Genomic DNA, 25,452 nt, shown 5'->3' on the forward strand with positions numbered 1-25,452 from the left:
TTGGGGGAGGGGGTTGCTACTGTCATCTAATGGGTAGAAAAGCCAGGGATGCTGCCCAACAGTGATTGCTCAGCACGGGACATCCCCGCCCCACCCCGTCACCCCCACCATACGGACAAAGACAGCAGAGACTCATCCTGCCGAAAACGTCAACAGCGCAGGGTTGAGAAACCCTGATGGGAAACGATCCCTTATTCTTAGGAGATACATACTGAGACATCAGGCGGAATCACATGACACTGTCTCTTGCGTAGGTCAAGTATCGGCAATATTTAAGGACGAAGGGTTATGACGTTCACCACAAACTCTCAAAACAATGAACAAACGCTTCCCGCGCCCTAGGGAACCCGAGAGGGGCGCACTCGCCCAGCGCGCAGAGGCCAAGGCCGAGCCTGCGCCGTGGGAGGCGCCGAGAGCGCACTGCGCACGCGCGGGGCGGCCGGCCGCACCCACTCAGCGCGGCTCCCGAGGTTACAGACAGCCTGGCCCCAGTCGCGCGCTGCGTTGCCCCGGCCCCGCGCAGAGAGGAGGAAAGAACACTCTGCGGGGGCTCTGCTGGCTTCTTCGCGAGTGACAGCGATGCTTTCCCAGATGGAAGCCCGGAGCCCTGCTCCTTTGCGATCCGCCGAGGGCTGCAGGGAGCCTCCTCGTCCATTTGGCCATCCCTTTCCAGCCTGGATCCTTCAGGCGTGAATTTTCTTCTGTGGATTCCGATTTGCTCGGTCTGACCAGCCTGGGCAGTACAGCATCGCGTGGAACCAGTGCCGCTGGGCACGCTAGCTTCACGCCGGCTCCGCCTCGCCAGCAAGCGCGTTCCCAGGTAAAAATTTTAAATACCTTAGCATTCTTCTGCCTAGAGTCTCTAATCAAGAAGCTGACCCACTTTTTCTGGAAGGATCTAGAAAGCCAAAACTCTAGAATTTGGGACTGGAACTGTCTCTCTCGCGTGTTCGCCTTTGTTTTGACAGTCTTTGTTTTGAGAATGTAAAAACCACTCTTAGCTGCTGGATGTTGCAAAAATGAAATCCTGTAGACTGCGATGATTAGAACCTAATCACTAACTTCACCCAGCACAGAGGCCAAAGCCCCAGTGAGTCCTCCACCCCTTCCTCGGCCCGAGCACAGTTTTGCAGTTAGGACCCAGGTTTTGTGAGGACTGGGACCCACCCAGGTTTAGTTCACAGTCTCTTGAATCCCTCCCTGCATCTGCACCTCTGCTCCTCCTCCTCCTAGGCCAGTGGCCCGTGGTGAGTTCTTGGCGGTCTCTGAGGCCACCAGGAAACCCTCAGACTAACTGCCACGCCCACCTTTGCTCTAAAATGACAAGCGCTTTTCATCTGGGAGCAAAAGCTGAAATCCCCACATTTGGACTAAATTAGTTTAGTGTAAAAGTAATACAAGATTGTCTCAGACAATTGTATTTTAATAGTATTTTTTCTAGTGATGAATGTAATATATGTCTACCATGGTCATTTGGAAAATACTTAGATGTATATAGGAGAAAACAAATTCTCCAAAACCCCAACCCGCAAATAATAACTTTTGAAATGCTTGTGCAATTTTTAATTCTTTTTTTAATGCATATTGTAGGACAACTTACTGAACAATTTGATTTTTAAAAATATTTTAATAAACTTTTGTTGAAGTACAGCATACAGAAAAGTGTACAAATTATAAATACAGTTCAGTAAACTTTCAAAGATTAACACAGACATCCCCTAGCAACCACCACCCAGCTCAAGAAATAAACTAATAGTAGCATTCTTCATCCCCCTGTTAATCGTGTCTGTTTCGACATTTCACATGAAATGAATTACTTGGTAAATATTTTATAGTATTTGGTTTCTTTCACTTTGTATTATATTTGAATTCATCCCTATTGTTGCATGTAACGGGTCTTTTTAAAAATCTTATTCTATGCTGTATGAAATTCAGTTATATGAGTATACACAGTTTATTCTTTCTACTGTTTTTTTCTTAATTACAGATTTATTGAGATATAGTTCACACACCATACAGTTCATCCACTTAAAGTGCGCAATTCAAGTTGTACAATTCAATGCTTTCAGCATATTCACAGATACGTGCAACCATCACCACAATGTTAGAAAATTTTCATCACCGGGAAACTTCATACTCTTTAGCTATCACTCCCCAACCCCAGTTCCCTGTCCTTTGCAGCCCCAAGCCACCACGAGTTTTTCTGCTCTATAGATTTGCCTATTCTGGAAATGTCACAAAAATGGAATCATATAATATGAGGTCTTTTGTGACTGGTACTTTATCTCATATTGGACATTCAGCTTCTTTCCAGGTTTGGAGCTATTACAGATGATACTTCCATGAACATTAGTCTGTGAGTCCGTTCACACAGATAAACCTTCCTATTGGGATACATATCTAAGGTATGCATATAACCAGCTGTAGTGACAGTGCCAAGCAGTTTTTCAAATTTCCGGACCCACCAGCACTGTATGATGAGAGTTCTGGTTGTTCCACATCCTCTCCAACATTTGGGGTTTATATGGTTTTAATTTACACTTCTCTGATGAGTAAAGATAAAAAGCTTCTTTGATGTGATTATTGGCCACTTGGATATCCTCTTTAGGAAAGTGCCTTTCAGGCACTGACCCATTTTTCTATTGAGTAGTTTTCTACTTGATGTGTATTCTGGATGAGTGCTACAAACAAACACCTTTTCCTAATGAAAGGCTTGCATTTTAACTCTCTCATTGTTAGATTTTGATAAATGATCTTGCATTTTTATTGAAGTCTAATTTATCGCTCTTGTTCATCATTAGTGGTTTTGCTACCCTGTAAGAAATCATTGCCTACCCTAAGGTGACAAGGGCATTCTCTTATGTTACCGTCTGGAAGCTTAGGTTTTTTCTTTGAACATTTAGATGTACTAACTACCTACAGTTACTTTTGACGTACAGTGTGAAGGGAGGACTAATTTTTTTTCATGTAGCTATCCAACTGACCTAAGTATTTTTTGGAAAAGAAAATCCTTTCCCCACTACTCTGCAACATCACCTTTGTCATAAATCAATGGGAACAGAACTACAGATGTTAGAAGCTGTAGACAAGGAATTTAAAATATATTTATGGTTAATTTACATTATTAAAGAGTCTTACAAAGGGTAGATATGATAAGTGAAAACAGGAATTTCAAGAGAAATACAACTAATTGAAGAAGAACAAAATGGAACCCCTAGAACTAAAAAATATAATAACTGAAATTATTTTATGAGATTATCCGTAGACTGGACACACGGTAAGGAGAATCAGGAAACTTAAAGATGGGTCAGTAGAGAGCCAGGTACAGTGGCTCACGCCTGTAATCCCAGTGCTTTGGGAAGCCTAGGAGGAAGAATCATTTGAGGCCAGAGGTCAGAAGTTTGAGACAAGCGTGGCCAACATGGTGAAACCCAGTCTCTACTAAAAATACAAAAATTAGCTGAGCATGGTGGAGGCTGAGGCAGGAAACTTGTTTGAACTGGGGAGATGGAGACTGCAGTGAGCCGAAACTGAGCCACTGCACTCCAGCCTGGGCAACAAATTGAGACTCTGTCTCAAAAAAAAAAAAAAAAAAAAAAAAAAGATAGTTTAATAGCAATTACCCAAATTTAAAGTGCACTGAGAAAAAAACATATAATAAACGGGATATCAGTGACTCATGACATAATATCAAGACATCTAACCTACATGAAACTGGATTTTCAGAAGTCAAGAAGAGAAAATGTCAGTCAGAAAAATACTTCAAAAAATATTAGCAGCAGTTCCTTGAATTTGATAAACATATTTATCCAGAATGTTTACTTGTTTAGGGAAGAGTTGATCCCAGTAACCTATTTTGCCATTAATGGAGTTTAGAAGTTAGCATCAAATGTTATCAAGTTTACATCTCCATGAGTGAGCAGCAAGCTATTTTAAAGTCACATCAAATGCAGAAAAAATACTTTGCTGGGTGGCAGGGTCCTGAGCATGGTATTCTTTTAACATAAATGTTGCCTGCCTGCTAATGGCCATTACCACCACCCCAATCATAGTAATGCCACAACTCCTCACAATTTTTCACCATATCCCCTAGGTGCACAGTACGGCCCTGTATCCACTGAGAACCCTTCTCTCCTGTGATCTGCCACCGTCTCTCGGTTCCGTACCTTTCTAACCTCATCTTCTAATGCTCTGGGTATCACACCTCCCTGGCCTGCTTCCCTATCAGGGTTTTGGGAATTGCTTTTCCCTCTTCCAGAATGCTCCTGGCCCCAGATATTTATATAACTGACTCTTCCTCAAGTCTTTGTTCCAATGTCCTTTTTCTTAGTGAAACCTTTAGATTAAATAAACGAAAACAGAAAGCTTGCACATTCTCTTAGCATCTGTATTAGTTTACAGGGCTGCCGTGCGAAAGCACCACAGACCCCATGGCTTAAACCACAGAAATTTATTTTCTTAGCTCTGGAGACTAGAAGTCCAAGATCAAGATGTCAGCAGGTTTGATTTCTCCTGTGGCCTCTCTCTTTGGCTGGCCATTGGCCACCTTCTCTCTGTGTCCTCCCATGGTTTGTCCTGTGTGCATGAGTGCCCCTGGCCTCTCTCTGCATGCCCAAATTTTCTCTTATAAAGACAGCATTTAGATTGGATTAGAACCCATCCAAAGGCCTTTTTTTTTAACTTATCGCCTCCTTAAAAACCTTATCCACAAATATAGTTACATTATGAGGTACTAGGGGTTAGGCCTTCAACATCTGAATTTTGGGGGTATGTAGTTCAGGCTGTACACCATCTCATGTTCTTTTTCATCTGTAGCTGCTATTTTGAATTCAATGTATTGTAATGATTTACTTGGTTTGTTGTCTTAACTTTCTGTTCCACTGGAATACAGGTTCAATAAGAGAGGGATTTTAATCAATGTTGTTCTCTGAAGTGTCTTCAGAACCAAATGGGAAAAAATTATCATTGTTAACATTTTCACTTAGTTCTAGCATATGGGCAACCTTAATGTATTTCTAATAACTCCCTATCTCCTTCAGAGCATTCCTTCATTCATTCATGAATGAAGAAAGCCCTGAGAGCTTTCCAGTAATTCATGTTTCTTTAATGTTTGAGTTTCTTAATGAATTATAGCACTAAAAGATCCAGTATCTTTGTTTGTTTGTTTAATTTTTATATAGTTAATAGAGACAGGGTCTCGCCATGTTGTCCACGATGGTCTGGAACTCCTGGACTCAAGTGATCCACCATCCTCGGCCTCTCAAAGTGCTAAGATTACAGGCATAAGCCACCATGCCCACCCATGATCCATTTTTTTTTTAACCAAGGAAAATAAGAAATTTAATATGCTTGTTTCCAGAGCAACAAAAGCTTCACATGATCAAGTAGACGGAGGGCTCTTCCATATTACACAGAAATATCTAGCCAAATTGCCAGGGACTCCCTCATGCAGAAAAAAATGCTTAGAGCCATCCTCACAAAGAAATTTGCCTGTTTCATTGTAACCTGATTGTGACAACTTTTTTTTCCTTAGGTGGTCAGGCTCAGGATGGACCACGAGGTTTCAAAAAGGAGAAAGGTGGAAATTCTCAGCTATGCTGCCATCTGAATAAATGTTTCTTTGCAGCATGCAGAGTCAAGGAAAATTACATCCTGCATTATGTAATGTACCAACGATGCACTTACCCACTGTTTTAATCTAGGTTATTCTCGAAAGCAGAGCTGGAGACAAAGGGAGACAGTAGGCACATTCTATTTATGAGTCTAATACCAAGGAGCAGGAACGAGAGACAGGGCAGTGAACGCGGGGAAAGGGAAAGTAAGTCCAAGCAAAACCAGATGCTGATGTTATCAAGTGCTCTACTCCTATCAATGGCTACCTGATGCAGAACTTTCTCAGGGTTCTTCTTAGCCTTTATCTCAGAACTGGCTGCCTTAGGGAGAATGGAGAAGTATTTCTCCATCAGCAGCCACCTCCTGTGTGTTGAGGGCTGCTCCTTTGGGGCATTAACCCACCACCCCTGGCCCCATCCCTCTGGGCTGCAAGGAGCTGAGAGCCCAGCTGGTACCACAGCATCACACATTGCTGCATCAGAGAGGTCTTAAGACAGGAAGCTAGAGTCTTGGTGCACGCTTGAAGTGAGACAGTGTTAGCTCAGAGCAGGGTAAAACCTTCCGTAACTGTTCACCAGTGCTGTGACTGGAATTGGAGGTTGAAAAGATGTGAGACTATACACAAGAAGCATCTTATAAGCCTACATAATATACTGCTAGACTTATCTAAATCTGTTTCCTTCCTTCTTTATAATCAAAACTTTAGTGACCAGAATAAGGTTGGCAGAAGGATTAAATAGGAAAGTTGAATGTATTCGTAGGTGTACATTGCTGAGTTTTAACCTTGACTCATGTTCAAGGAAGAAGTGACACTGGAACTTGGAAAATTAAAAAATGATTCTACTTGAAAAATTTGACCATTGTGTAGAAATTTTAGCTATTGTCTAATATTTTGTAATCTCAGAAACAATCGTGACTTGTTTGGTGAAAAATGAAAAAATAAATTTAATCATTTCTTGTGTCTCTGTGAGCTTTATAGACCAATGTCACTAATTTTTCCTAAAATAATTATTTCCTACTATCAAATAGCTCTAGTGATACAAAGCTTACAACCAATGAAGAGAAAACCAATAGAAACACAGGAAGAAAAATACTGGGATAATTTTCATCACAGAAAGTGTTGTCATTAATATTGGTTGAAATGGGGGGAGACCACATGACTTTGCATGACATTCCTGTATGTTGTATGAAGCGCTGTCTTAACAGAAATAGCAATGTCATCATCGTCCACTCTTACTTGGTCTTGAATCGCCACCATTAGGATAAAACCTTTGAATTATTTAACTCAATATATGTTAAGTTTCTACTATGTGCTATGTACTGGTACTATAAGCAGGAATAGGACTTAAAATATTACCTTTAAAAACATCAGAATACATGTTCTTTTAAACTGTACTGCAAAATATTTACCACATGTTCTGGGGCACATCTTAGGCTAGATCACAAATCAAGTCTCAAGAAATTTCAAAAAATTGAAATCGTATAGAGTATGAATTAAACCAGAAATCAAGTACAGAAAGGTAACAAAAAAAAAAATTCCTAAACACATGTAATTTAAGGAACATATACTTCATGACCCATGAGTCAAAAAATAAATCACAGCAAAATTGTGAAAATATTTTGAAATGAATTTTAATGAAAATACAGCATATTAAAACTTGTGTGATGTGAAAGCATAGGATGGGAAGCATATAGCTCTAAGTACATATATTAGAAATTTTACAGAAAGATTGGCTCTCAGTGTCTCCAGAAGCCAGGGAAAAAGTTGAGACAACTTGATGGCTGAGGAAGGGAAACAGTGTGAGACCTCTAATCACCCTGCCTTTCCCAGGTGAGCACTCTGGATCCCATCACAGGAGGAGGACCTTAAACAGGTCTTACTGAGTTGCGGAGAGGAAGATTGGAGTTGAGGCTGAGACAGCTTGAATTTTCAGGACAGAGTATCAACAAGGAGGAAGGTAAAGACAAGAAAAAGTTCCAGAAATCTACATAGAGACCCCCTTGTGTACATTGTGGAACACTAAGCCTAACAATTCTCAAACTTAGTGTGAGATTGGGAAATATTTCATTTCCATCTAGCCACAGTGGAGTGTTCTGACCGAAAACCAGGCATTCACTGAAGATCCCAGAAAGGTTCCATGTTACCTAAGTAGGGCTAAACTGTCCTGACTGAAAACTACACTTCACTTGCTCCCCACCCACACAACAGGCTTAAAAACAAGCCTCAATAGTGTAAAGCTGACCTGTAAGTAACTAAACTACCTGCCAGAACAAAGTCCAAATTTATTAGTTCCAGTCCTTCAAAAAAAAAAAAACACATGTAAAGACATGATTAATTTATAAGACATTTATTTGGAGAAAAAAAAATGACTGAGGGTTTACATGGAAAGGAAGCTCGACAGAGTACCCAGACGACATGAAATGCCTGGCCTCCATGGAGGTGTGATGGTTACTGTGCGTGTCAACTTCACTGGGCCACGGAATGCCCCAAATCTGACCAAACATTATTTCTGGTCATAAGGCTTTTTCTGGAAGAAATTTGCATTTGAATTGATGGACTGAAGAAAGCAGATTGCAGTCCCTAATGTGGAAGGGCTTGATCCAGTCTTTGAAGGACCCAAATAAAATAGGTGGAGGAAGGCTGAATTTCCTGCCTGACTGTGGTGCTGGGACATCCATCTCCTCCTGCCCTTGAACTGGGACCGACACCATCAATGCTACTGGTTCTCAGACCTTCGGACAGCAGATTGGGGGACTTCTCAGCCTCCATGACTGTGAGCCAATTCCTTATAATAAATATTCTAGACGGATTAGTCTTACTGATTCTCTTTCTCTGGAGAGCCCTGACTAATACAGAAGGAGAGAGGGAAGAAAGGAGGGTTGAGTAGCAGAAAGCGTAGACATAGCACAATTCCAATGAAATTTAAGGTCAGCTGATAAAGAACACTCAAACCAAAGTTACCCATTGGAGGAGCCCCCTACCTCACAGGAATAGGCCTGCATTATTAGTATGCCTGCTTCATTCAGTCATTGTTGTTCTGATGGAAACAACCCATGGGAAATGTAGCCTTGGCCTGACTATCAATGGATTCAGAGGGCAGTATCGGGGACCCCCCCAGTCAATTAAGTTCCACAGCAAGAGATCTCAGTGGTGCATTTCCATGGCTGGCTTAGTCCACCCCTTGGGCTGCTCAGCTCCATTCAGTCCTAGATGCCAGGAAGATTACTAGGTGTCATTGTCAACTCAGGCTCTGTGCCCAGTAAACCTAGAAATGTCTGGATATTCTTTCTTGCCAGCATATAGTCATAAATCTATTTGGGGAAGAACTTGCCATTTCATCAAAGTATATACATGTAGAGCAGAGTTCTTCCTCCTAGTGACCTGTGATCTAGTAACCCATCACCTATGGGTTCTTCCATCTGTCGGTTCCTTACCTGAAAAGTGCTTTAGGTCTGGGAACTGAGAAAGGGATTGTGATGTGTCATTGGAGCCAGTGTGGTTCTGTTCGTGCCTTATATGGTTATAGGCATTACGCAGCATTCTCGTTATTTGCCAATCTATTTTGCCTGTAAGGGTGTTACTTTCAATTAATTATCTCCTAAACACCCTGTGAATCAACCCCCTTAACTACCGCTCCAATTTCACCAGTTGTTACAGTAGTTATGGCCTTTTGACTTTTGGTAGTTAAGCACCAGTCCTCTAGGGCCTTCTATTCCTTGAGGGCCCATTACCCCAAATCATATTAAGCCCAGTCCTGTGACCGCCTCATTTACCATCAGCCCTGGTCTAAAGATTAAAGCCACTATTCCACTCAGTGATGCTAGTACCCTCCCACAGGCTCATTCTTGGTGGCCTTAGTGAATTGTCACTCTTTCATATTCATCACAGTATATCCCTCATATCATTTGACCCCTATGAAGGTGTGACCATTAATTTCATCACAAAACCTATATGCCATTGTATAGCAGGTCCTTCACTTATATAGCAACACCCAAGTTTTCAGGCAGAACTGATAGACCCTGTTGAAGGACAGGCAATCCTAGAGCAAACCATCTGTATACAGTTCTTTTAACAGCCTGCAAGGCACTGTAAGATTAGGGAGAGATTTATCGAATTATGTTCAGCAGAAAACTAGCACCATAGAATATGAACTGATGTTAGGAGAAAAACTAAATTAGAAAGTTTCTTCAGGCTGGGCGCGGTGGCTCATGCCTATAATCCCAGCACTTTGGGAGGCCGAGGCGAGTGGATCACGAGGTCAAGAGATCGAGACCATCCTGGTCAACATGGTGAAACCCTGTCTCTACTAAAAATACAAAAAATTAGCTGGGCATGGTGGCGCGTGCCTGTAATCCCAGCTACTCAGGAGGCTGAGGCAGGAGAATTGCCTGAACCCAGGAGGCAGAGGTTGCGGTGAGCCGAGATCGTGCCATTGCACTCCAGCCTGGGTAACAAGAGCAAAACTCTGTCTCAAAAAAAAAGAAAGTTGCTTCAGTGCCAGATTCTCAAAGCCATTCATTTGTGAATGTTTAGTGCGACTCTCCAAAACAGATGATTTGATGCGTTCCGTGTGGCAGTAGTAGGATATGCAGCCCAGATCCCCCTTGAAGAACAGCTCGCACCCCACTTGCTGGGTGTCCTGTTAGCAGGCAGCCTGCAGCTGTCAGCCCTCTTCAGGAATTGGCTTAGCTGTAGAGAACCATTTCACCGAAGGTCACACTTCTCTGTGGAGTGGCCCATACAAGGACTGATCAGTGTGGAGATACAAAGGTGTTCTCTTGCCCATCCCAGGACATCTCTGAGGGCCGTTTCAACTCGAGCTCCCTGTGGGGTCGGCCAGGGACCTCATTGGACCTGCATTACAACTCAGCCTCTCCCTCTACCCAGGTCCACTTCCCTCTCTCTTTTAACAACTTTTGGCAAAAGGCACTTGTTAATAAATATCCTGCAATTAAACTATATCTCAGAATCTGCATCCTGCAGAAGGCTGTCTGAGATGCCCCACTTTCCAATGTTGTTTGCGCATCAAACTCTCCCGATTTTTTTTATGGAGTTGTCTTCTTTAACCCAGAAGGGAGTGCAGTGGCATGATCTCCGCTTACTGCAGCCTCTGCCTCCCAGGCTTAAGCAATTCTCCTGCTTCACCCTCCTGAGTAGCTGGAATTACAGGCACCTGCCACCACGCCCATCTAATTTTTTGTATTTTTAGTAGAGATGGAGTTTCACCATATTAGTGAGGCTGGTCTCAAGTTCCTGACTTCAAGCAATCTGCCTGCCTTGGGCTCCCGAAGTGCTGAGATAACAGGCATGAGCCACCTCGCCTGGCCTAAAGCCCTCTTACGTAGAGTACCTAACAAGTGTAAGGCTTAAGAAATACGTTCTGAATGCTGGTAAGTGCAGATGTGAGAACTAAGTACCCGTGTGGAAAGTAAGGGAGGGGTACCCCAGACTTAAATCCCAGCTTATGAATTCCTTTGAGATTTGAAACTAGCTTAATTTGGATATTTAATGCTTAAAGTACTAGAGGCTTTACTTCCTATGAAGGTGCTATGGTGGGGATCTAGACATTGTCTGACCTATACAAATAAATTTTCTTTTCTCTGTAACAGTGAAAACCCTAAGATAATCCATGGCTGTCAGGTAAAATGCACTCATGTCTATCTGACAAATGCAAGTATTCTGCATTCCAGCTGCTTTTGGATATTTAACAGGAGAAGAAAAGAGAAAATATGATTAAAGCCTTTGAAAGTCCCTTTCCAAGAAATAAAAACGACAGTAGGAATTCTACAAAACTGAAAAATCTTCAGGACTGGAAGATCTATCCAGAAAAGCCCAATGGATTATAAAATAGTTATAAAATATTAAACTTATTAAAATAGTTGTTTGGCAAGCCACTGACTAGTACCATTTTAAGATATGACTGTCTTATAAAAAAAATTGGAATGAGTCGTTTTTACCAATCTTTGAAATAATCATATTTGTATTTTGACACTAATTTGAAACAAGGAGCTGGCTTGAAATACTAAACCTAAGTGATCAGAGACGGCATGATCAGCATAGAGCAACTTCCAAATAAGATGAGAAGCATGCAGCCTCTACAAATTCGGCTTGGGGAGGAGTTGGCTTCGCTCACTTGAATAAGCCAGTGTCTATGGCTCACAAGGGTCCCGTTCTTAATGAGGTGGTGCGTAGCAGCAACACACTGTGAATCCAAATAGCAGATGGCAACACTGTTGAGTAGGCTGGCAGTCTGATGTCTAGCCACCAACTGGCAGCGATCATTATTAAACTGATTCGTGTGCCCAGGGAAAATCTTCATAAGAGTCTTAGCAAATGTGAGCAGCGAGAAGCAAATGATCTGCTATTCCTATCTGCTATGAGTTTTATCTATATTCCTTAAAATATTATTCCCCAAGGCAATCTACACAAAGAAATGGCATGATATGTGCACTGGAGGCGCTATTCCTTTCCTTTAGATGCATGCACGTATACCTTTAAACATGACAGCTGTGATTTCTGTATTTGGTGAATAGCTTTTCCTTGAAGGAAGTAGCTTCACAGCATTCACCCTATGGATCTGTGGCACATATTCAATGATAGGCCAACTGAACCCATTTTCTCTCACATAATGAAGCAATGGCCTGTATTGCTTGTGGTCCATCTACATGAGACGGGTAACTCATCCTTGAGTGAAAAGCTTGTTATACCTTGGTTAAGAAAGCAGACTAAGAAAGTCTCTAGCTTTAGAAAACTTACATAAGGATCTTTCCACAAGAAAATCTTAAAGGTATCTATTTAAAAGTTCTGTCTTTTTAAACCAGAATGCTAAACAAATAGCATCTTTTTCCATGTTGAAAGTATGTGTTGTCTGTAACCAGTAAAGCCCATTTCCACAACTTTATATATTAATAAAGACACCTTGAGGTAAGGCTTTTATTGAAAAACAAAACCCTGCTTTATTCACTTAGACAAAATACTTACACTTAAATTAAAAAAGAAAAATTCCTAGCCCTTCTCTAAATCTTCATTACAGTTTCTCAAACTTCTTAAACTGTAGTCTTAAAATTAAGATGCTAGAATTCTTTTACGTGCTCATAATAACAAGCAGAAAATACTACAGTTAAATGTCAGATATTCCACATGTTACAATCACAGATTTTATTTTATATTCCATTTATGGTAATTTTTTAATGGAAGTAAAATTTAAAATTGGTTTTAAGAAGTGGTAACATCACTCAGAATGGATTCTTTTTGACTTTATCAATTTGATAAATCAATCAGGCTGCAATATCATTTATTTATAACTTCTAGAGAGAGCGCCCCTGCCCTTGCGTCAAATATGAGAGTGATTATCATCCACTGTTAGATACCCCGGCCTGGCAGTGGAGCTCAAAAGCAAGCTTGCACACCAGCTCTCAAGTCTCTCAGCATTCTCCCCAAACAAGAAATCAAATGCCAGAGCTTATACACTGTAATATTTGAGACCAAACACACCCCAAAGAGAGATTCACTCAAATGTGCTTGTCTCCAGGATACTTTATAAGAAATAAATCCACGTCAGAAGAAAAGGTGTCTATGTCTTGTTCTGCATGGGAAATAAGTGCCACGTACTAAGGGGAGCCTAAAAATGGTGGCCTGAGTTTCTTAAAATGGCTGAAATCTCTTAACATACTGAACATCCTACCATAGCATTAAGAGTTATGTTTTTATCACACATTATAAAATTCTGATGTCCCAGCCTGGGCTATATGGCAAAATCCGGTCTCTACAAAAAATGAAACAATATCCACATATGGGGGTGTGTGCCTACCAAGTAAATAGCCTACTTACTTGGTAGGCTGAGGTGGGAGGATTGCTTGAGCCCAAGAGGCAGAGGTTGCAGTGAGCCATGATTGTGCCACTGTACTTCAGCCTGGATGACAGAGCGAGACTCTGTCTGAAAGGAAAAACAAAAATCTAGATATTCAAAAAATAAGGGTGAGAATATTTTTCACCGGATACGAAACTGCACACTATGGAAAGTATAAAGGCAAACCAGCAATAGATAGGCGAGTTCAAAGAATGTGTTCCGTTTCCAGAAACTCCGATAACAATGATAAAGACTTAAGGGTGAATACGGACGTCAATACGGTACTGTAGATGCTCAGTTTGAGTAAGTCACCCGCACTACCAAAAGGTGAATTTTCTTTTTGAGAATAGAATAATTCTAGTGATCATGAGCTAAGGATGGTAGAGATTCATTCATAAAAATGTTTAAGTACCAAGTAGTTGTTTTCTTTTCTCCCATTCTTCACTACAACTGCCCTGATCAAGAACACTAATGATGTCCATACTGTCGAAATGAAAGTTTCATTCTCAGATTCTCACTGACTCTAATTCCCAGAGGCATTTAATGCAATTGATCACTACCATCATCTGGAAACACTTTCTTGGCTTGGTTTCTAGAATAACAGTGTATATGCCTGGTTCTCCTCCTTCCTTACTGGAAGTCCATTGTGTGTCTCCTATTTAGCTCCTTATCAAATCCTGACCTTTGACATTTGAATGTTCTTAAATACACTGTGTACACTCTGAGATCTGAATGAACTGGACATTCTGCTGTATACACTCTAATGAGGGCGGGGACTGTGTGTGTCTGGTTCACTGCACAATGTTTAATACATAGTGGGCATTCAAATATTTGTTGAAGGAATGAACGAATACTAGAACAATATATGCAGTGTGAATAGATGAGTGTAAATCTAATGAAAACGATCTGGATATTAAATAGTTCCTAACATTATTTCATTGACGTAGGTTTTAAATATTAGAACCCTCATCCTTTTAGAGTATGAAATTGAGATTTAGATAGGTCAGGTAACTTGCCCAAGAACATACAGCTACACAAAGTATCAGAGCTGGGAGGTGTACCCCTGCTGTGCTAGTCCAAGGTCATGCTCTTGACTCAGTGCTAAGCTTATGGATAAGCACAAGAAAAAATGAGGAATAGGAACCCTAGTTTGGCTTACATATCTCATGGTCCCCTGCTATAACAATATTGTCTTGAGGTTGATGTTTCTGATGGTAGCAGGACTGAAAATACTGTTTTGTTTGTTTTTTTACATTCAGAAAGAAAAGGATTGTGTCCTTGTCTGTAAAATAGAAATGAGGGCCGGGCACAGTGGCTCACGCCTGTAATCCCAGCACTTTGGGAGGCCGAGGTGGGTGGATCATGAGGTCAAGAGATCGAGACCATCCTGGTCAACATGGTGAAATCCCGTCTCTACTAAAAATACAAAAAGTAGCTGGGCGTGGTGGCACGTGCCTGTAATCCCAGCTACTCGGGAGGCTGAGGCAGGAGAATTTGCTTGAACCCAGGAGACAGAGGTTGCGGTGAGCCGAGATTGCACCACTGCACTCCAGCCTGGCACCCGGTGACAAAGTGAGACTCTGTCTCAAAAAAAAAAAAGGACAAAAATCTGCTGATTCTGTGAAATAAAACCAGTGATTCTGCAGTCAATTTGCTTTGTACTTGAGTGGTTTTACCTTCTACTGACCCACCGAGACATTACATTAGTGTATCCCAGGGATGACTGGAGATAAAGTCCGCACAGGAAATCGGGTTAATGAGGAAGCATAAAGAAAGGCAATCCTGGGACCTCCTGTTCTTCAGAATACACAGGTCTTTAAACTGTAATCGGGTAGCGCAGTTAGAATATTCTCAAAATCCACTTTCACCACTGTATTCCGGGTTGTAATATTCAATTACTACAGAAAATGATGATCAGAATGCACTTAAATTCGGCAACTTCACTTTGAAGTTTGTTCAGGGTATCTTCTTCCTTTGTTGGCAATATTAGGGAGAGAGGGTGTCTTGCCACTGCAGACACCCAGGTTTCTTGGTCATGTTTGTGTCTCCACTGTGAGTATCACACAAGACATTTAACTTGGTTAACAAAAACATTTCCTAAATGAAAGAATGCAGATAGCTGACTGGGTTGAGCTTTGGAGTCCCTCAGATCAATATTTAAATCTCAGTTCAGGTACTTAGCAAATAAAAGTCAGCCTCAGCCTCAATATGCTCATTATTTAAATGGATAGAGTCCTCACCAGGTAGTTTTAAAGATGCCATGCTCATTTACTTCAAGTCATTAGATTGCCTGGCACAGTTTTCAATAACACCTGGCTATTGTTAGTATCAAAGTTACTAATCATTGAAATGGCAATGCCAACATTGGCCATAATTTTATTTTCAGTAGATTTTGTTTGTTTGTAAAAAGAGAGATCTGTATGTGTGATTAGAGATAACCTATTCTAGAGATTTAGGAACCTATCCAACAATCACTTTGTCTTTTGTGCTGCTATAGCAGAATGACTGCGACTGGGTAATTTATAATGCACAGAAATGTACTGGCTCACAGTTCTGGAGGATGGGAAGTCCAAGGTCAAGATGCCAGTATTTGGCAAGGGCCTTCTTGCTGCATCCACATGTGCTGAAGAAGAGGGGACAACAGGGCGCTGAACTTGCCCTTTTATAATGGTACCAATGCCACTCATGACTGGGGAGCCCTCATAGCCTAATCCCCTCTTACAGGTCAAGGGTCCTTAAATTTTAACATGAGTTTTCAAACCATAACAACCTCCAAGGTGGTTTTTAATTTTAATTATTAATGAATGGGTCCAGGGACAAATACTAAGCATTTACTGTGTGCTAAGACGAATGAGTAATTCATGCTTTTCTTCATTTCAAAATCTTCTAATAGCTTTAGTCTCTGGAGATCAGCCCTCCTGGTGCCTATACTCTAGTAATGGGTAGCAAGGCCATATGAAGTTGAAGAGACATGAACAAGAAATGTGACGTGCTTCATGATGGCTGGAGGGAAGAATCGCTGCTAATAAATTTGTAGTCAAATCATGGAAGGCTTTAAATGATGGGGTAAGACCGGGCACGATGGCTTATGCCTATAATCTGAGCAGTTGGGAGGCCAAGGCAGGCAGATCATAAGGTCAGGAGTTCAAGACCAGCCTTGCCAATATGGTGAAACCCTGTCTCTACTAAAAATACAAAAATTAGCCAGGTGTGGTGGCAGGCACCTGTAGTCCCAGCTACTTGGAAGGCTGAGGCAGGAGAATCATTTGAACCTAGGAGGCAGAGGTTACAGTGAGCTGAGATCACGCCACTGCACTCCAGCCTGGGCTACAAAGCAAGACTCCCTCTCAAAATGAAAAGAAAAAAAATAGATGAGATAAAATATTTCATCCAAGCCTTTCGGAGGGAAGTGTCAAAAGCATTAACCCCACATTGAAGGTAAAAACAAAGCCAGGAGTCTGGTTGAAGATAACAGACTGACTCAAGGGAAGCTCATATTGTTAAGACTGGAAGCGTGGCATTTAACGTTCTTTCCAGTAGTGTTTGAAATCCGTCAGCAGAAAGGAAGTCTGGAACTGCGGGCATAAAAGGAAGCTATTTCAATAGGTCCAGAGTGAGGGAAGAAGGGCCTAAACCAAGGCAGAATAAAGACACATGAGGGGCTGCGGTGGTGCTCCACTACTCTTCACAACTTTGGGCTAACTCCTTAAAGCCAGGGAATTGGGTTAAATAAATAAAATGAAATTGAAATCTATATCTGTCTCATCGTTTGTACTTACAGAGGTAGAAATGTTTCCATTTTAAAATGATACATGAAACAAATACCAAGGTGATTAAAACCACAGTTAACCTGGCATACTGTCATGCCAGCCAAAAACGTGTGTGAGCAGTTTCATAAACTGCGCTTTCTTGTCCAGTCTAGCATTGTCCTGTCTGTTTTTCTCCATGCTGCCCTTGTCTTCCTCAAGGATTTCCAGTTAACTCCTCCTTTAAACTTTTGATCAGCTGCATGTACGAAACCCCTTTCATAGCTGCAACCAGCAAGGCATATCCTTCTAAGCTTGAATCTGGCGCAGTTTTGTGTGACGACACTTTCAGAAAGGGACTAGTAGTATATCTGTGAGAAAAAGGCCTGTGTGTGGCTTTTCATTATAAAAATATCCTCTGAGTACATAACATTACTGAAGAAAAGAAGAAAGCGTGCAGAACCAGTAACAACGGAAAGGGCAGTAAGATGAGATGAATGTCTCCCAGTAAAAACATGAGAATACATTTTGGTATCTGTGAAATGTAGAAAGTTTATCCCAAGAGATAGTTAAGGTTAAAAAGTGCTATGAGAGACACAGTCACGCACAATTATAGATAAATATACTAACAGAGATACATAAATACCAAATTCTTCATATTCACACTTCCCCAATGGCTGCTCATTTCTATCCCACCCCAACTCCACTCTATTATTCACTGGCTTATTAAAATCAGAAACCTGGGAAGCACGTTTAACTTGTCCCTTCCCATAATGTCCCATGCTTAATTACTAAAAATCTTCTAGTGATATTCTACTAACTAAATTTCCCTTGCCCTTAACTAATTCCTTTGCCCTCGCCAAATTTGTCCAGGATAAAGTACAAACTGTTTAGTATGGCATTAAGGTCCATTCGATATAGCCACATTACAACCTTATCTCCTATCCTTCCCCGCTTATATACACATGTACTTGCTTTCCATCTGCTTGGAAGGATTCCAAGAAAGAGCAAGGATTATTTCCTTTCAGAAGGCTACCATGCTCCTTGCAGCCCAGGCATACTTTCTTAAAGCACTTATTACTTATCCTCAATATTTTCTATAACTTACCTGCTTCTACCACTAGACTTAATGAAATTCTTGAAGTTAGAGATATTTCGGCATCTATCACAGTGGGAATCTAACCCACCTAAAGCATGCACATACACACACACAATTTATTGTCACTATTAACATGACTTTTCAATTCAGCTACCACTATCAGCCTCACTTTACTCTTTCAGGAGACTTCTGGCCAGGAAGATTACCTTACAAGTAATAATACAGTATGGTTCATCCCAGGAACTTCTCTGAAATTCATCAATTCTTCACTAGAAAATGTTAATCTGGAGTTTATACCCTGAGATTCTTTGAATAATAAGTGTATATTAAATAAATAAATGTAAATGTGTTACAATTATAATTATGTAATAGTGAATGGAGGAGCCTTACTAATCAATAAAATGTACAAATGAAAGCACATTTTACTCTCTTTTTCTATATTGTCTGACAATTATTCCCACTACTCAAAGTAAGGAGAATACCAAGACAATGAGAAGGAGGAAATCTTCACAATTTTCTGAGCCCTGTAAAGAAATGTTTTCAGGTAAATCTTTGATCAAAGCAAAGGCATCGTCAAAAAATATCCTTAAACAGCCAATTCCTACACAGTGCTTGAGTCTACGCAACTAAGAGTGACATGGAAATTGATTGATGGTGATTTTTAATATACCAAAAATTCTTAGAGGAAAAAATAACTGCACATATACTAATCTGCTTAAAATATAATACATATTAGTATGTACTGGGCTTTCATTCGCCTCATCTCCTTTTCTTCTTTTACACAATTTATTTTACTAATCTCTCACCCCTTGCTTACTTCCAATAATCTTTCTCTCTGCCCTGTAGCAAGCATGAACTGCTATCAGAAAATTTGCCTAGAAGTTCAGCTTTCCCTTTGGTTAGTCTCTATTTTTGCTTTAACTGAAACTTGGCAGTGCCCTGAGAACACAACTTAGCCTTGAGCCTTCTCTCATAGTCTATCTTTGTTGACTCCAGCACTAGAGAGAAAAAATGTACAAGATGAGCTTGGACTATCTTGTCATATACGTAACAAAGAAGATAGTAAAGATACCCAAGGGCATATTAAAAGGACCCAAGAGCTAATTTAGAGAGGCTTCCAGTGGTCAAAGATAGGAACATTTTAGCATCATTAAGAATAACACTACAATGGCCAGACATGGTGGCTCATTCCTTTCATCCCAGCATACTGGGAGGCTGAGACAAGAGGATCACTTGAACCCAGAAATTTGAGACCAGCCTGGGCAACATGGTGAAACCCCATCTTTATAAAAAATACAAAAACTAGCTGTGTATGGTGGTGTGTACCTATAGTCCCAGCTAGTCAGGAGGCTAAGGCAGGAGGATTGCTTGTGTCCAGGAGGTTGAGCCTACAGAGAGCTATGATTGCGCCACTGCACTCTGGCCTGGGTGACAGAGCAAGGCCCTGTCTCAAAGTAAATAAATAAATAAAAAGAATCATATCTACAAAGGATTAAAGCACAACAAATACGTTTAAATCGGAGTTCCTAACTGTACTGAACATTATAGTTTAGTGGAGCTAGGGAATCGTCTTATTATTTTGAACACATGATTTTTAAACAATCATGTATTTACATGAACTGTAACACAGTTGTATCAAATAGGAGATGAAGAAAAATTTCTGTTTGTAAAAATGTTCTAAGGGATTTCCAGTCTCAGCCATGCATGATAAAGTAGCTGGTAGTGAACTAACCCTTCTGCCAAAAATAACTATAAAAGCTGGATGACATATACAAATCAACTGTTTGAAGGCATTGGCAAAAAGTCACACAGGCCGGACTTTCTTAGTCCGTGAAAGAAGGAAAGCACATGTGGTGAGGTCTACGTTCACGTTATGACTTTCTTTCTGAGAGCTTTTTTCAAATCGTGACTAAAAGGAATATAGCTAGAACCAAAAGTGACAGTCTTATTGGACTGAGGGGAAAGAGGTCTGAGTTCTGTGCTGCAACTGAGCCTCAGATTTTCAGATAGTAAAGAAACTGAAAGAAGGATACAAAAGTATACATTCAAATTCCTCCACTCGTTAATATTTCATGGTGTTAAAATATGATAATGCTAGCACAAATGGTGACAGGTAGGTAAGTGGAGTCAAACTGTTGAGCGTTCTTATATTTGACAGGAACTGGTAAAGTTACTAATTTAAAACTGCCATAAGATATGGATGCGTAGGCCGGGCGCGGTGGCTCAAGCCTGTAATCCCAGCACTTTGGGAGGCCGAGGCGGGTGGATCACGAGGTCAATAGATCGAGACCATCCTGGTCAACATGGTGAAACCCCGTCTCTACTAAAAAAAAAAATACAAAAAATTAGCTGGGCATGGTAGTGCGTACCTGTAATCCAAGCTACTCAGGAGGCTGAGGCAGGAGAATTGCCTGAACCCAGGAGACGGAGGTTGTGGTGAGCCAAGATCGCGCCATTGCACTCTAGCCTGGGTAACAAGAGCGAAACTCCGTCTCAAAAAAAAAAAAAAAAAAAAAAAAGATATGGATGCGTATGTTAAAATTACATGAAGAGCACTAAAAGAATATTTTTTAAATATGTAACTAAAAACTGATGGAATATGGAATAATAAATGACACTGATTAATTCCAAATAATTCAAGAAAGGAAAAGTAAAATACCAAGAACAGATAGGACATATAGAAAACAAATAGCAAGTTGGTAGACTCAAATCCAACTATATTAGTAGTTATATGAGATATAAATGGACCAAAGACTTCAATTAAAAGACAGAGACTGTCATACTGAATTAAAACAAACGAACAATCACCAGCTTGGGCAACATGGCAAAACCTCATCTCTACAAAAAATATATATAGGCCGGGCGTGGTGGCTCAAGCCTGTAATCCCAGCACTTTGGGAGACCGAGGCGGGTGGATCACGAGGTCAACAGATCGAGACCATCCTGGTCAACATGGTGAAACCCTGTCTCTACTAAAAATTACAAAAAAATTAGCTGGGCACGGTGGCGCGTGCCTGTAATCCCAGCTACTCAGGAGGCTGAGGCAGGAGAATTGCCTGAACCCAGGGGGCGGAGGTTGCAGTGAGCCGAGATTGCGCCATTGAACTCCAGCCTGGGTAACAAGAGCGAAACTCTGTCTCAAAATAAATAAATAAATAAAAAATAAATAAAAAAATATATATATAATTATATATATATAATATTATATATATATAATTATATATATAATATTATATATATAATTATATATATATAATATTATATATATATTATATATATATTATATATATATAATTATATATATAATATTATATATATATATTATATATATATTATATATATAATAATTATATATATATTATATATATATATAATAATTATATATATAATATTATATATATATATAAATTAGCTGGACATGGTGGCATGTACCTGTAGTCCCAGCTTCTTGGTGGGGCTGACGTGGGAGGATCACTTGCATCCAGAAAGTCAAGGCTACAGTGAGCTGTGTTTATGCCACTGTACTCCAGCCTGGATGACAAAATGAGACCCTGTCTCAAAAAAAAGTTTTCATTATATGCTGTTTACAAGAGACATACTTTAAATACAAAGGCACAGAAAACTTGACAGTAAAAATATATACCATGGAAAGGTATGGAAAATATATATACCATGCAGAAACTAAACAGGAGGAAGTTAGTATAATTTTATTAATACCAAGTAAAGTAGACTTCAAGGTAAGTGTATTAGTCCAATCTCAGGCTGCTATAAAGAACTTCCCAAGACTGGGTAAGTATAAAAGAAAGAGGTTTAATTGATTCACAGTTCTGCATGGCTGGGGAGGCCTCAGGAAACTTACAATCATTGCAGAAGGAGAAGCAAACATGTCCTATTTCACATGCTGGCTGGAGAGAGAAGCAGGGAAAAGCCCCTTATAAAACTATCAGATCTCATGAGAACTCACTTGCTATCATGAGTGCAGCATGGGAGAACTGCCTCCGTGATCTAATCACCTGCCACAAGGTCCCTCCCCCAACACATGGGAATTATTATTAGGATTACATTTCAAGATGAGATTTTGGGTGGGGACACAGCCAAATCATACCAATAAGAATAAGAAATAGTCAAAAGGATAAATAGAAAAATAAAACATTCCTAAATTTGTATCACCTAATACAGTATATAGGCAAGAGACACAAATCCACAATCATACTTGGAAATGTTACAATCACTGACAGAACAAGCAGATACAAAATTCAAAAAATCAGTAAGAATATAGAAATTCGAACAATATAATCAACAATCTTAACCTAATTGACATATAGACAACACTATAGCCAACAGCTGCAAAGTGCACATTTTTCCAGATGCACTTAGACAGTTACCAAAATAGAATAAAGCAAATCTCAACAAATTTCAAAGAATTGAGTATGTTCTCATAGTGTATGTTATCTGACCAGAGTGGGATTATGCTAAAGGATGGTGATAGAAAGATACTAGAAAAATTCCTCAATGTTTGGAAATTTATAAGAGAAAAAAATTGCAATGGAAGTCACAAAAACAGTACAAGTTCTTACAAATCACTTTTATAAGTTGATTTGTTTTTGAATCATACATTTTGTAAAACAGATTTTGGAAAACTTTAGAGGAAGCTTATGGTCTTACTCTATTTCTCTAACACTTTTTTTCCCCAATTATAATTCCAGCATTTACCAGACTTAAGTTTTTAAAGAACTGTGAAGGGTCTGTCTGAGATTTTTTTCCCACTTGCTACCTAAGAAGCTAGCCTATCACAATTTTAAGGATGCTAGAAGGCTCAAGACTCCTGGGTCAGAGCTATATAAATTTATTTCTCACAATACAGCAAGGAGCATGAGCTTTTAATCGGTTTCCATGTCTTCCAAATCTCATGGGAGTGATATGGTGCATCTCAGATGGATGCAGCTCCCTACGGTGACCACCTCCCCCATTTACCTAAGGTCAAAGGATTTCCTAATATACAGGATTTACTGTACTATAAGCAGGAAAGTCTCAGGCAAACTGGGACAAGTTGGTCACCCTGTACACACAGGACTTACATAAGAGCTGAGATTCCCTGAGCTTAGGAGATAGCAAACTTTTAAAGGGAACACGAGTAACTTGCCCATCCTTTGCTCTGGAAAGAGACATTATCTTTATTATCCTAAATAGCAAGTAAATCTGTTCTTTGTCTTAGAAGAAGACATTGTCTTTATCTTCCAAAACTGTTTGCCATGCAAACACACTTGAAAAGACATTTCAGAATAAAAGCTGTCGATGTATCTGCTCTGAAGATGGACAGAAATGCAAAAGATCTATGGAAAATTGTTTCCCAACAATATTTTTATAAAATCACAGTATAATTACAGCACACCCATCTCTGTACTAATCTGTATCCTGGGTTTGAAGATGAAAATCCCATACTCTTCTACATTTTCACAAAATTTCCTTTCTTAATAATCCAAAACAAAATGTTCGCTCATATTTTTAATAAGAAGTTTGTGATAAAGGCACCTAAGTATACTGAAAGAGATCATCTGTCTCTCAAGAATAAGTTGCTATTTTGTCTTAGTAGCAGAGATTTAACAAAGAAAAAGATATTTTCTACTGTCACAATCATCCAAGGACATACTAAATCCTTCCCTTGGCATCCAGCAAAGGTCAGGGTCTGTGAATAAGGAGTGGGGAAGAGTAAGTCTGAAAAGAAAAACAACAACAACCACAAAACACCAGCTGTTCCTTTTGGTAAACGAAGCATATATGAGATCAAACTAATCTGGACTTTATGGAAATGTGTGCAGTCAGTTTACCTGGAATTCATCAGCCTGTAGGTTCTAGTCACTCATATTGACTATAATGATACAAATTGCAGTGCTCTTTGTCCCTACCCAGGAGAACTTCTAGGAATATTTAGAAGAGGTTTCACAAGCACTCACCAAGTCTGTACTTACCATACGCCATCTTTCACCACCGGGCATTCACTGCATACCACAATCCTCTGGGATGCGGGGGCCTTTCACCACAGCCAAGGCCTGGGTCCCACAAAATACAAAGCTTCTCACATCGTGTTACTGTATTAACTTGCTATTGCTGCACAGAAAACTACCACAAACATGGTGACTTAAAATAACACAATTTATCTCACCCTTCTGTAGGTCAGAAGTCTGGCATAGCTCAGCTGAGTTCTCTGCTTAGGGTCTGTCAAGGCTGAAATGAGATGTTCCCTGGGCTGGGCTTTTTAATCTGGAGGCCCTAGGAAGGAATCTGCTTCCAAACTCATTCAAGCTGTTGGTGAAATACGGACAGAGGTCCATGTTTCTCTGCTGGCTATCAGCCTGGAACCACTCTCAGCTCTTAAAGATCCCCTGCATTCTGTGGCACAACCCGCCCCTCCCTGGTCTTCAAGCCAGCACAAGTGCCTCTACTCCCTGTCACGTTTTGAATCTCTGACTTCCTCTTCCGATCCTACAGAAAACGCTCTGCCTTCAAAGGGGCCATCTGATTGAATCAGGCCCACCTGGATTATCATCATACTTTAAGGTCAATTAATTCACTTGAGACTTTAGTTACATCTGCAAAATTCCTTCAGAGAAGTACTTGGATTTGTATTTGAATGAAACAGCAGAGGTCAGAAATCTCGGGCATGGGTGCATCTTTAGAATCCTGCCTGTTTGAAAAGCCTCCTTCGTGTCTGCTTCCGCTATTTTAGAGAGGTCTAGTAAAGCATTGCCTGCACATTTGTAGGTGAGAATTTTTAGATCAGATCTTTGGAGATTCATGTACAGATTCATTGCTCTCCACAGTATTTCAACCAAAACATAATGGGGCCTTTGCTATAAGTCAAATGAAAGTGCAAATTTTGATGCTATATGCAGAATCGCACATCCACGCAGACACCTAAGGCTTTGCCACAGTCAGACTCATCCTCTCTTAGGACAAATACTTTCTTGGAAATCTCAGTCCTTCAGGAAAACTCTTTCAGGAAGATGGCCTTACAGTACACCAGGCATGCCCAGACCTGTCTGAATTCCAGTTAAGTCTACAGCCTGTTCTCTTGCTCCATTTACATATTATTGATATGGAGTCTCCAAGCTTCCTTTCTCAGAGAACATTGAGCAATCTGAGC

General features: G+C 40.3%; 1 protein-coding gene and 1 long non-coding RNA gene across 8 annotated transcripts in view; one reads left to right on the top strand and one right to left on the bottom strand.

Moving 5' to 3' along the window:
* Window positions 1-655, bottom strand: part of LOC103788406 (uncharacterized) — a 394,706-nt gene extending 394,051 nt beyond the window's left edge. For all 6 annotated transcript variants that reach the window (XM_078352273.1, XM_078352275.1, XM_078352274.1 and 3 more), the window contains exon 1: window positions 213-655. In XM_078352273.1, coding sequence (XP_078208399.1) covers window positions 296-655 — 360 coding nt within the window. In that variant the 3' untranslated portion in view covers window positions 213-295. The remainder of the gene's footprint in view (window positions 1-212) is intronic.
* LOC144579614 (uncharacterized) lies at window positions 448-15,113 on the top strand. Of its 2 annotated transcripts, none has more exons than XR_013527715.1 (3): window positions 448-5,661; window positions 7,445-7,571; window positions 14,723-15,113. It is a non-coding gene; the product is annotated as an uncharacterized LOC144579614 (long non-coding RNA). The 2 variants fall into 2 exon arrangements; XR_013527716.1 differs by lacking the exon at window positions 14,723-15,113 and adding an exon at window positions 8,135-8,423.
* The last annotated feature ends 10,339 nt before the right edge of the window (window positions 15,114-25,452 follow it).

Source organism: Callithrix jacchus, chromosome 15, assembly GCF_049354715.1.
Source record: "Callithrix jacchus isolate 240 chromosome 15, calJac240_pri, whole genome shotgun sequence".
NCBI classification, from domain to species: domain Eukaryota; kingdom Metazoa; phylum Chordata; class Mammalia; order Primates; family Cebidae; genus Callithrix; species Callithrix jacchus.